Source organism: Varanus komodoensis, unplaced genomic scaffold (assembly GCF_004798865.1).
Source record: "Varanus komodoensis strain SLA01 unplaced genomic scaffold, ASM479886v1 scaffold2, whole genome shotgun sequence".
Classification (NCBI taxonomy): domain Eukaryota; kingdom Metazoa; phylum Chordata; class Lepidosauria; order Squamata; family Varanidae; genus Varanus; species Varanus komodoensis.
Genome location: NW_025335568.1, coordinates 62183347 through 62197070, shown reverse-complemented (window position 1 = coordinate 62197070; position 13724 = coordinate 62183347). Strand labels below are relative to the sequence as shown.

At 42.3% G+C, this 13724-nt stretch overlaps 1 protein-coding gene across 1 annotated transcript in view; it reads left to right on the top strand.

Moving 5' to 3' along the window:
• FBXO11 (F-box protein 11) overlaps positions 1 to 13724 on the top strand; it is a 99453-nt gene that overhangs the window by 52200 nt on the left and 33529 nt on the right. The window contains exons 2-3 of the mRNA XM_044428786.1: positions 6588 to 6715; positions 7163 to 7244. Of these exons, the coding sequence (XP_044284721.1) occupies positions 6608 to 6715; positions 7163 to 7244 (190 nt within the window). The 5' untranslated portion in view covers positions 6588 to 6607. The remainder of the gene's footprint in view (positions 1 to 6587; positions 6716 to 7162; positions 7245 to 13724) is intronic.

Sequence of the window (13724 nt, the reverse complement as noted above, 5' to 3'; positions counted from 1 at the left end):
GCTGCAGTCTCCATCTGCGGTAATCTTGGAGCCCAAGAAAATAAAATCTGTCACTACCTTCATTTCTTCCCCATCTGTTTGCCAGGAAGTGAGACGACCGGATGCCATGATCTTAGTTTTCTTAATGTTGAGTTTCAAGCCAACTTTTATGCTCTCCTCCTTCACCCACATCAAGAGGCTCTTTAGTTCCTCTTCACTTTCTGCCATGAGAGTGGTATCATCTGCATATCTGATGTTATTGATAGTTCTCCCAGCAATCTTAATTCCAACTGGTGATTCATCTAGCCCTGCCTCTCTCATAATGTGCTCTGCATATAAGTTAAATAGGCAGGGCGACAGTATACAGCCTTGCCGAACTCCTTTCTCAATTTTGAACCAATCAGTGGTTCTGTGTCCAGTTCTCACTCTTGCTTCTTGACCTGCATATAGGTTTCTCAAGAGACAAATAAGATGGTCTGGTACTCCCATCTCTTTAAGAACTTGCCACAAATTGTTGTGATCCACACAATCAAAGGCTTTGGCATAGTCAATGGAGCAGAAGTAGATGTTTTTCTGGAACTCCCTAGCTTTCTCCATGATCCAGCGTATGTTGGCAATTTGATCTCTAGTTCCTCTGCCTCTTTGAAATCCTGCCTGTACTTCTGGTAGTTCTCGGTCCACATACTGCTGGAGCCTAGCTTGCAGGATTTTGAGCATAACTTTGCTAGCATGTGAAATGAGTGCAATGGTGCGGTAGTTTGAAAATTCTTTGGCATTGCCCTTCTTTGGGATGGGAATGTAAACTGACCTTTTCCAATCCTGTGGCCACTGTTGAGTTTTCCAAATTTGCCGGCATATTGAGTGTAGCACTTTTACTGCATTGTCTTTTAGGATTTTGAATAGCTCAGCTGGAATACTGTCACCTCCACTAGCTTTGTTGTTGCTCAGACTTCCTAAGGCCCATTTGACTTCACATTCCAGGATGCCTGGCTCAAGGTCAGTGACCACCCCATCGTGGTTATCAGGGACGTTAAGCTCTTTCTTGTATAGTTCCTTTGTGTAATCTTGCCACCTCTTCTTAATCTCTTCTGCCTCTGTTAGGTCCCTGCCATTTTGGTCCTTTATCACGCCCATGTTTGCATGAAATGTTCCCTTCATATCTCCAATTTTCTTGAAGAGATCTCTGGTCCTCCCTATTCTATTGTTTTCTTCTATTTCTTTGCACTGCTCATTTAAGAAGGCATTCTTATCTCTTCTAGCTATTCTCTGGAATTCTGCATTCAGTTGGGTGTATCATTCTCTTTCTCCCTTGCCTTTCGCTTCCCTTCTTTCCTCAGCTATTTGTAAAGCTTCCTCAGACAGACATTTTGCTTTTTTGCATTTCTTTTACTTTGGGATGGCTTTAGTTGCTGCCTCTTGTACAGTGTTGTGAACCTCCGTCCATAGTTCTTCAGGCACTCTGTCTATCAGATCTAATTCCTTAAATCTATTTGTCACCTCCACTGTATATTCATCAGGGATATGATTTAGGTCATACCTGAGTCATATGCTTTTCCCTGCTTTTCTCTGCTTTCTTCAACTTAAGCCTAAATTTTGCAACCAGAAGCTCATGATCTGAGCCACAGTCAACTTCTGGTCTAGTTTTTACTGGCTGTATAGATCTTCTCCATCTTTGGCTGCAGAACACATAGTCAATCTGATTTCTGTGTTGACCGTCTGGTGATGTCCATGTGTAGAGTCGTCTCTTGGGTTGTTGGAAAAGAGTGTTTGCTATGACCATCGCATTCTCTTGACAAAATTCAAGCCTGTGCCCTGCTTCATTTTGTATTCCAAGGCCAAATTTGCCTGTTATTCCGGTTATCTTTTGGCTTCCTACTTTAGCATTCCAATCCCGCATGATGATAAGGACATCATTTTTTGGTGTTAATTCTAGAAGGTGTTGTAGGCCTTCATAGAACTGGTCATCTTCAGCCTCTTCAGCACCGGTGGTTGGGGCATAGACTTGGACTGTTGTGATGTTGAATGGTTTGCCTTGGATTCGAACTGAGGTCATTCTGTCATTTTGGAGGTTGTATCCCAGTACTGCTTTTCTTACTCTTTTATTGACTATGAAGGCTACTCCATTTCCTCTGAGGGATTCTTGCCCGCACTAGTATACCTGATGGTCATCTGAATTAAATTCACCCATTCCTGTCCATTTTAGTTCACTGATTCCTAAGATGTTGATGTTCTGTCTTGTCATCTCTTGTTTGACCACATCTAGCTTGCCTTGATTCATGGATCTTACATTCCAGGTTCCTATGGAGTATAGATCTTTGCAGCATCGGACTCTCCTTTCACCACCAGATCCATCCGCAACTGAGTGTCCTTTCGGTTTTGACCCAGTCGCTTCATTCTTTCTGGCGCTACTAGTACTAGCCCTCTGCCCTTCCCCAGTAGCATATTGGACACCTTCCGACCTGAGGGGCTCATCTCCCGGCGTCATATGTTTTTGCCTTTTGGTACTGTCCATGGGGTTTTCATGACAAAGATACTGGAGTGGGTTGCCATTTCCTTCTCCAGTGGATCACGTTTTGTCAGAGCTCTCTGCTATGACCTGTCTGTCTTGGGTGACCCTGCACGGCATAGCTCATAGCTTCATTGAGCTACGCAAGCCCCTTCGCCATGACAAGGCAGTGATCCATGAAGGAGGGGATGGCATATAAAAACTTTAAATAACTAAATAAACCCTGAAGGCATTATAGTCCTACAGCCATAGAGTTAAATAAAAGTTCCCCAGTATACTTTTCAATGATTTATCTAAGAAGGACAAGAGCCAGTGAAAAATGCTGCTGTTAAGGTCCAGCCCAGGTAGAAGTTTAAGAAAGAGATCCAGCAGAACCAACAGACACAATCCCTGCTTGATTGTCTATGTAAACCAGGAGTCCTCAAACTTTTTCAACAGGGGGCTAGTTGAAAGGTGCCAGCGGGGGCAAGAGCAGCACTCGCGCATGGAGATAGTTTTCTTCTAGCAAGTCCAAAACAATCTCTGCATGAGCAAGCTGCTGCCTTGCCATGTTCGTGCGCGGCGAGTCCTAAATTTCTGATGTGGGCCAGATAAATGGGCATGGTGGGCCAGATCCAGCCCGTGGGCCATAGTTTAAGGCCCCATGGTGTAAACCTTCAATAAAGGTGACCAAAATTGTCTCTACCCCAGAGTGAAACTTATAGCTTAGGGTGGCTGCAGGCCTTCACTGAGGCTTAGGAAAAGGCAAACTTTATAGAAATGAGCTTCCTTTCTCCCATGAATGACCAACACAAATGTGTTTAGGCATGGACTGGATGACAAATCGTAGTGGAATAGTTAGTCAAAAGAAAAGACAAATCAGGGAATAGGGGTTCAGATGTGCTGGATGAACTTGGATTTCCCTTGAAGACTCAGGATTTTAGCTTAGGTATTTTCCTCAACTCAGTCCTGAATCTGGGAGCTGAGCTTTTGGTGGTGGCCAGGAATGTGGTTACATAGCTGAGGTGAATGCTCCAACTGTTCCCATAGATGTCTGATCTGACCGCAGTGACTTGCATCTTAGTTATATTCAGTTTGGACTACTATAATGTGTTCTATGTGGAATTGCCTTTAAAATGTGTTTAGGAACTTTAGCTGGCCCAGAATGCTGTGGCCTGTGTATTGACAGATGTCAGTTATTCTTCATGGTCTGTGTGCATCACACATGTGGGCTCTGTGCACATGTGTGGAGCTGTTTTGGGAAGATTCCAAAGCTGATTAATTAGTATTCAGTGGGAGGCTGGTCCATAGACTTACCTAGTGTGAAGGTGGTGCTTCTTCCGAGATCTCAGTTTTTCTTCAACTGCCCTCATTGAGAAGTTCCTCCTCCACTTTCCTTGCGAAGTTGTTTGTCTCTTGACTACTTTTCAGACACCTCTATTATCAGGTTCTTCTCACCGTTTAACTTCTTGCTAGAAGCAGAGAGAGAAAGAGAGAGAGAGAGAGAGAGCGAGCGAGAGAGCGAGCGAGCGAGCGAGGGAGAATAGTATAAGTATTTTCGCCTCCTTCTTCCCCTTGCAGGGCACTTGTGATTCCCTTATTCCAGTAGCTTCACTGGCTAATTCTCTGTGTCCAGGCACAAGTCAGAGTACTGGTTGTGACCTGTGAAGCTTTGCACAACAGGCTGTTTAAGAAGTCACATTTTTCCATAAAAACTCATACCTGCTTCTGTCCTGTCAACTCAGAGGGTTGTCCTTTTCACAGTCCCACCATCATTAGAAGTATGTTTTGACAGAGATGCAAGAGGGCTTTCTTGGTAACTGCTTCTGGGGCTTCCTGTTGAGAGATTATAGGTTGACTCACTCATTGTATTCTTCTGAGAGAGAGCAAAAATGCCTTTGGCATGGAAGCTGATAAAGAGGTTTTAACCATTTGGGTTCCAGCTGCCCTATTGTGTTTTGGGGCTTTGTGGGTGATTTGTTTTTATGTTATGTTTTAACCAAATTTTGTTTCATTTGTATTTTATTATTGCTAGCATACTGAACACTATTTTTGGCAGAAAGTCAGAATATAAACTTAATAAATGTAGTAAATAAGCTAGTCAGGGTGGAGATTTATTTTTCACGTAATGGAAAAAAGCACAATGTTCTGGCCAGTTCTGGCCACCTCTTTCGTCTGAAAAATATTTAGCAAACCCAATGTATTCCTGTTATCCAAATGTAAGAACTAGAGAATTTATTGGCCCATATTTTCAGGTAAGGATTGCAGAGTTAGCTTTATAGTAAGTGTTGCTGCTTAATTTTCCAGCATAATCATCAAGATGTACTTTTGAATATGTTCCTAGGTTAAATGAAAACGCTATTGGTTGTAAGCTATTATAACAGTATGCATGCTTATTATGGAGAAATAGTATCAGAAAATCAAGTAATCCGTACTATGTTCTGATTCCAAATTATTTATTCCTGATCTTACCACACTTTCAAATAAGTCAGATAAGTAGCCTGCTTGTACACATATGATAGTCCATAATATGCAGCTGTTTCATGCTTGAAGCCTGCATGTGGCAGTGGGTAGTGACTAATGGCTTCTTCACAGGTGTGTGTGCATGCACACACTCTTTACATCTGTGGCCACCAGCTGCCCACAGAAAATTCACAAGGTGGTGATGAGTGCAACAACACCCTCCCAAATATGTTCCCCAGCAACTGGTATACAAAGGCATACTGCCTCTGACACTGGAACATCCTGTGTGCAATACATAACCCCATGCACATTCTTAGAGGTACTCATTCTCCCTGTGCTATGCAATCTTTATCATACCCATATAGTATGATTTTCCTGCTTAGGTTAAACTAAATTTCTCCTAAACTTAAAGTTTTCTGTATTGTCTAGTTGTGGCCAAGGGATATGCAGGTGGAACTAGACATTTGACAGCAGATTGGATCCCCAATGTTTTGGATGCCTCCAGTGTAGCAAGGCAGATGAGAAACAGGTTGATACCTGCATGACTTAATCCTTTCCCTGTCTACTGGTTTCTTCTACAATCTCTTTCCTCCCATCTTTGTTCTGATGCAGAGTTTACTTATTTGCCTAGTTGGTTGGCCTATGTTTTATGTGATGCCTCTGGAAAAGCTGAAAAGATATGTATCCTCTCTACTCCACCCTTCACATGCCACCAAAGCATTTTCTAGCTTTATATGATGGCCAGTTCTGGATAATGTAATGGAAGGTTATTATAGCACATGAAGAGGTGTGACTGCCCTGATTCTTTTTCAGGCTAACTTTGGAGGTAAAATTTTAAATCCAGCAATTTTAGGGGAAATGTGGAAAAAATTCTTATGAAGAGAACAATGTGAATAGTAATTAAAGCAGAGTTCAGAACTAATATTATTGATGTAGTCAATTCACAAGCAGCAGTATGAATACTGATAACATTCTGCTGTAGTTGACTGGATTACCCTGGAAGCCCCTTCTGACTTGCTATGTTTCTGCTAAACAAAGACCATACCTGGGACTTGACATTGCAGAATTTAGAACACCTTCAGGGCATTGATCCAACAACTTGGGTATCTACCAAGTATTTTTCTCCTGCAATGTGATGATAAAGCTTCTTGCTTCTCATTTGCTCTGGAAATCTTTGTTGTGGAATGCTCCCTCTGTTTGACTGACAGAAGCATTTCTACCAAAGAAGGGGTTGGAACATTAGGAAAAAGGCAAGGCCAGAATGTAGCATTTACTGTTACAATTATAAAGTGTAATTATTCTTTTAATTTTTACATGTTATACTGACCAATAGGTGAAGCTCTCTGGGTGGTTTAAAACAATTAAATCTCTCCGGAGGTGTCTCTCCCCCCCCCCCCCCCCATTCTAAGTGAACTTCCCTGTGCTTATGAGAAATGTGTGTATATATAAGAATTAGTAAATTCTTGCATATATAGATATAACCCACCAGATTACTATATAAATATACAACATAATTAAATGAAATGGGTATCTCAACTATATGAATAAACCAACTTTCTGGACTCATGTGACTTGATATAAAGCAGAATGTTTTTGCATTTTAGCAAAATGGCTGAAAATGTCTGGTAACAGTCTGCTTTTTTTGCTTGTTTCTTTGCAGATGATGATGTACCTGCAGATATGGTTGCAGAAGAATCAGGTCCTGGCGCACAAAATAGTCCATACCAACTTCGCAGAAAAACTCTTTTACCTAAAAGAACAGCTTGCCCTGCAAAGAGCAGTATGGAGGTATTTAAAAATAATGCAACAATTATGCTTTGTAAAGTAGATGCATAACACTATGAACATGATCTTGTCCACAGGAAGAAGGCTTGTAGGAAGAGCATATGCAGAAGCAACATGAATGGGGTGGGAGAAAAGATTTGCGGGGTACTTGCTCCTGTGAACTATGTATTACTTACTTATTTATCTGGCCAGGGCGACTTCTTTTCTTTTCTTTTATAACTTTTCTAACTCCTTTTATATCGTTTATATTTTTTATTTATTTTATATTATTAATTTTAATTTTATATTGTTATTTTTGTATTGTATTGTATTTTATTGTGTTGTAAGCCGCCCCGAGGCTTCGGCAAGGGGCGGCATAGAAATGTTATTATAATAATAATAATAATAATAATAATAATAATAATAATAGATTACATGCATCTTAACTTTTATTTCCTAAAAACTTTCCAGGGTGCTTCTACTTCAGCTACAGAGAACTTTGGTCATCGAGCGAAACGTGCTAGAGTATCTGGGAAGTCACAGGATTTATCAGGTAATTGCCTCTTTGTAGTGTGGGGAGGGCAGAGAAAAATTTTGCTGCAATCTTACGCATATTTAGACAGGGAAAAGTTCCCACAACTCACAGCATTCTTCATCATGTATGGCTGGCTCAGGAATGCCAGGAATTATGCAACCTTTTATTGCCTAAACATGCATAGGATTGTGCTCTTAGTCTTCCAACTTCCCTTTGTAATAGATTGAACATGGTTGGGATTTTTATTGAGAAAGTTCTAGGGTCATAATGATATTAAGGCCTCTTTTATTTGTTGCTACCTGTCCTTTATAAGTGGGTTTTCAAATAAGAAGGTTTCCAGAAGTACTAATGTTGTCATTAGGCTGTGGGTTGTTTATGTGGTTACATGGCAAGCTTGTTTCTGTTTCAGCATGTAGAAGAGAAGGAATGGTGTATTTTTATTGACAAATGGGAGACAGTCAATATCTAGGAGAGGGGAAGGGAAGGATTGACTAGAGGGCCCCAGCTGTTGACTTTTAATATACAGCAAAATTAAGAGAAACCTAAACATCACTTAAACTAGGTAGGGGAATTGTAACCCCATAGTATTTTACCCTTAACAATAGTATCTTATAGTGGTTGCTTAACTCTGTATATTTCAGTTTGGATGCAGTTGAAGGCATGAATGTGACCTCTAAAATGTTTTGTTAAATGTACTTTATATCTTAAAATACAGATGGGAGCATGTGACCTTCCAGATGTTTTTGGATAGCAACTTTAGTCATCCCTCCCCATTGACAATGTTGTCTCATGCTGGAATGTCTGTCTGTCTGTCTGTCTTTTGCCGTCCCCCATGCAAGGCATCTTGGGATGGCTCACAATACATTAAAACAATCAATAAAATCATATACATTAAAACAATCCAAGTGGTAAAAGCAATAAAATGTGACTGTTACATTAATACTAGTTTTTAAAATACTGGTTAAATAAAAAGGTTTTGACCTGGCGCCGAAAAGACCTTGGCACCAGGTGAGCCTCTCTGGAGAGTGCATTCCATAATCTGGGCGCCACCGCAGAGAAGGCCCTACTCTGAGTAGATGCCCCTTTTAACTCCTTCAGGGAGGGTTCTTGTAGTAGGGCCTCCCTTGCTGATCTTAAGGGGCGTGAGGGCATATACATAAGGAGACGTTCCTTCAGGTATCCCAGTCCCAAGCCATTCAGAGCTTCTTAGGTCAAAACCAGCACCTTGAATTGGGCCCAGACTTCAACTAGGAGCCAGTGTAGCTTGTAGAGGACCGGCGTTATATGAGAATAATGACTGGTCCCCGTCAGCATCCTGGCTGCTCTATTCTGTACCAGCTGAAGTATCCAGACCGTTGTTAAGGGCAGCCCCACGTAGAGCATGCTACAATAATCCAACCTGGAGGTTACCAGAGCATGAATCACCATTGCTAGGCAGTCTTTGTCCAAGTAAGGATGCAGCTGATGGATCAGCTGAAGCTGCAGGAGAGTGCTCCTCGCCACCACTGCCACCTAGTTTTCCAGTGACAGCTCCGGGTCAAGGAGTACTCCCAAGCTGCGGACCCTGTCCTTTAGAGGGAGTGCTACCCCGTCCAGGGCACAGTCAAGATCACTTACCTGAAACCTCAATCTGCTCACCGACAGGACTTCCGTCTTATCTGGATTGAGGCTCAGTTTATTGGCCCTCATCCAGCCCATTACCTCGGCCAGGCACCAGTTCAGTACAGCCACGGCCTCACCTGAAGTAGATGTAAATGAGAGGTAGAGCTGGGTGTCATCAGCATACTGGTGACTCCGCAGCCCAAACCTCCTGATGACTTCTCCCAGCAGTTTCATGTAGATGTTAAAGATCATGGGGACAGAATAGAGCCCTGTGGAACCCCATGGCAAACCTGCCATGGCACAGAGCTGTAGTCCCCCAGCACCACCTTCTGGAATCAGTCGGCTAGGTAAGAGCGGAACCACTGCCAAGCAGTGGCCACAACTTCTAGCCTAGCCAGCCTATCCAGAAGGATACCATGTTCAATGGTATCGAAAGCTGCTGAGAGGTCCTGGAGAACCAACAGGGACCCACTCCTCCTGTCCCTCTCCCTGCACAGGTTATCATACAGGGTGACCAAGGCAGATTCAGTACCATAACTGGGTCTGAAGCTGGACTGAAATGGGTCCAGATAATTCTTTTCATCCAAGAGTGCTTGGAGTTGTCCTGCCACCACCCGGTCTAACACCTTGCCCAAAAATGGAATGTTGGCCTCCGGTCTAAAATTGGCGGCCACCTCGGGGTCCAGAGATAACTTTTCCAGGATAGGCCAGATTACTGCCTCCCTTCAAGGGGACAGGAACCCAGCCCTTCCTCAGTGAAGCATTGATAACCTCCCGAACCCGGGACCAATTCTGTGACTGGCTTCTTTCAGCAGCCAAGAAGGGCAAGGGTCAAGAAGACAGGGGGTAGGGCATACCATTCCAAGCACCTTGTTCACAACATCCGGCTGCAATAACTGAAACTCATCCAATAATGATGGACCAGACGATGCTCTGGACACCTCCTGTACTGGAACCATATCAACTGTGAAGTCCAGATCATGGTGTATCTGAGCAATTCTTTCCTTAAAGTGCTGGGCAAAGTCATCACAGTGGGCTGAGGAAGGTGGGACCACTTCTTTTTCTTGGCCAGGATGTATTAGGCCTCACACTACTCGGAAAAGCTCCACTGGACGGCACTGTGAGGAAGCATGGAAACAGAGAAGAAGTGCCTCTTCACCGCCCTCACCGCCACAGCATAGTCTCAATAATAAGCACGTAAATGTGTTCGGTCAGATTTGTCCCGAAATTTCCTCCACCTGCCCTCTAATCATTTCCCAGCCTGCTTCATCGCCCGCAACTCAGGCATATACCATGGTGCCAAGCAAGTTCTGCTAGGCAGGAGAGGACACTTAGGAGCAATTGTGTCGATTGCCCTGGTCATCTCCCTGTTGCACAAATTGACCAGGACATCAACAGGAGTGCCAGCTTTATCAGCCAGAAAATCCCTCAGAGCCCTCAGGAAACCATCTGGATCCATCTGGCTCCGGGAGCGGACCATCCTAATAGGGCCCCCACCCTCCCAGAGGGAGCGATCAGCCCTGAGCTCAAACCTCATGAGGAAGTGGTCTGACCATGACAAAGGAGTTAAGGTCAAACTTCTCACTACCAGGCCACCCTCTTCCTGTCCCGTTGAGAAAACCAGGTCAAGGGTGTGACCTCTTTCCAGTGAAGTCCTGACCCACCTTGGATAGAACTGCCTCAGCGTGGAGGTTGAAGTCCCCCAGAACCAACATCCTGGGGTCCTCAACACCAGATCCGAGACAATCTCCATCAGCTTAGACAGGGAGTCTGCTGGGCAGTAGGGTGCACAGTACACCAGCAGAGTCCCTAATCTGTCTCGATTGCCCAACACCAGGTACGAACGTTCCAGGCCTGGTATCGGAAGGGACAGGAAGCCTTGCAAGGGAAATACTGGCTTGGTGAACCAAAGTGCCCCCCCCCCAAAAAAAAATCCCCTCTGGGTGAGGCCTGTATTGCACCAGATACCCAGGCGGGCACAATTGCATGAGGGAGACTTCTTCCCCTTCTCCCGCCCAGGTCTCAGTAATACATGCCAGGTTGGCCCCCTCTTGTCTTCTTGGTAGTCATGCCAGGTTCTCCTTGAAAGAATCATACTAACTAGGATGATGGTTAGAATTTGCAGTCCTCATGTGAAGCATCTTTTTCATTCTGTTTTATTTTGTTTCGTTAAATATGTTTATTAAGTATGAAACAGGCCTTTCTGTGATAATTGTATTTCTTAAAAAGTCACTTTTACTGAGCTCACTTGCAGATAGTTATAAAAGTGCAGTTCTTCCCAAGGACTAGCCCCATAGGTTAGTCTTTTAGCTAGAGATCTTGTCTGCCTTGGGTTGCCATGGAGACAGGAAACATAGCTCTGTGAAGGATAGCATGGATGCAAAAAAAAGAAAAAGATCATAGCTGAGATTCTTCTTCGTGCTTTAGTATCAAGAGTAAGGCCTATACCGCATATAAAATTGGACTTTCAAAAAAGATTTGACCCATATTAAGATTTTGACTGGTTTCCCAGCTTACCCAAAAGAAGTATAAACTTAAGGAAGAGATCCAGAAGACAGTGTATGTTGTTTACTTTTTATCACAATCTCTTGTATACCTAAAATACTAAGAAATATAGAATATTGATCATATTGATCAGTATAATATTAAAAACTGTCATGACTTTTAACTGTACAATGTGTCTTTTATATTCCTGAAAGTTAACCAGAATGTTTACAAGGAAAACATTTTTAAAATGAGCACATAGTATTTTTTAACATATGTATTGTAAGTGTGCAATCTTAAACATGCTTAGGAATCAACACTGAAAGCAATAGGATCTTATTGAGCATGCTGAGAATTACAATGTAAGGCACCATTTTATTATGTTAAAATGATGTAACATATGATGTAGCATAGGACACTTGGAATTTCTATGTTTTACTTGGAATAGCTTATATTCCAAGGTATTGGCTTGGATCCAGAGAGCTCCATGAACTCTGCTCATGGGATACTCACAAAGATAAATGAGGACGTGCTTTTCACCAATATTTCCTGTGTGACCCCTACCCAGATCAGCTCTGTAGGATTAGAGTTAGGTTTAGAGTTAGGGTTAGGTAGCATGGGCAGGCTTTGGGGAAGTAACCTTCAACATCCCGTATGCCACATCAGAGAGCTTCGTATGAACAGAAGGGCAACTGAAGATCCAAACCTTCCAGGATGTTCTGAATAATATTTCCCAGCTACCTTATGGACATTACTCAGGAATGATTGGAGTTACAGTCCACAACACCAGTGAAGAAAGCCTGGTTGATATAGTTGCAAATTGACTTAACATTATTAGGAAGAAAGAAAAACTATTTTAAATCACTTTTCCCATTTGTGTTTGGTGCAGTCTGTAGGCATGCAAGACTATTAAGCCGATGGTGGTTTCAAAGGTTTTCCTCCAATTAACTATTCACAGGAAGTATATATTTTCAAACACAAAGCATAGTTGTTTGCGTCTAGACACAGAGTGGTAGTGAAGGCATAGATTAAAATCCTAAATACTTTCCACCTGGAATATTGTGTCCAGTTCTGGGCACCAAGATTTAAGAAAGATGGCAGATAAATTAGAAGGGGTCCAGCGGAGGGCAATAAAAATGATCCAGGGTTTGGGAGCACTGCCCCCTGAGGAGAGACTGAGAGAACTGGGCTTGTTCATTCTTGAGAAGAGAAGACTGAGGGGGAACATGATCCTGTATAAGTACCTCAAAGGCTGTCACAAAGAGGAAGGTCAAGATCTCTTCTTGCTGATGCCAGAGTGTAGGACATGGAATAATCAATTCAAGTTGTGACAACCCAGATTCAGACTGGACATCAGGAAAAGCTTCTTGACTGTCAAAACAATGCAACAGTGAAACCAGCTGCCAACACTAGAGACATTCAAAAAGAAATTGGACAGCCATCTGAATGGGATGGTGTAATGATGTGTCCTATAACAGCAGGGGTTGGACTCGATGGCCTTCATGACCCCCTCTAACTCTACTATTCTATGATTCTATGAAATAACCCAAATGATATTCCAATTTATTTTAGAGCATTAAATTTTTTTTCCAGGAAATGAGCAGCCATATTGGCTCTGTAAATTATCCTGGTGGGATACAGAGATGGCTTCTCCTAGGTTCTTGTCCTCTGACTTTTCAGTCCTTCTGTTTAGTAGTAATGTAATACATGGCTTACAAGGCTATTCTGTACATGTCTGTTAACAGTGCCACTGAATTCAGTGGCAATTTCTTACCTGGGAGTAAGCCCTTTTGAACTCTTTGAGTCCTTCTGAGCAGACCTGAGTAAGATTCCTATGAGATGTCATTCTTGATGGATCCACCTCTTCTTGGTCTCCCATAGAAAAGTAGATTTTAACTATGTGTATTGATAAAATAAGATTCATTTATAAGAGATTATAAGTGCAGGTTTCAACATGTCTGCATTAAATTCAGACTGGCTTTTAAACCTGCTGTTTTTAAAAGATAGTATAATTGTTTCTTTTTTCCCCATTAAATTAAAACTCATGTCAATCAGCCATATTTTAACTTGTTGGCTAAATATTTTCATATTACCTAAACCTCAGTATATATATTTTGCGAGCCTACAGAAAATGTAAGTACTTCATGGTTTAGTAAGCAAATCTAATTCTAAGAGAGGAAATAGTTATTTTTCATTTCCTATTATAATGATGCACCAGAACCAAAATAACATAAAAATCTATATGTTAGTAAGTTGCAGCCACATGTTTTAAAACTTAGCTTTATTTATTAATCAGCAAGCAGATTGATCCTATGCTTTCTTATAATAGTACCAGCATAGCATAGTTGCAACCATATGCTTCTCTAGCATCCAGTGGTACCTCTCCTTTTCAGGGAACGTAGTTCCCAGCCA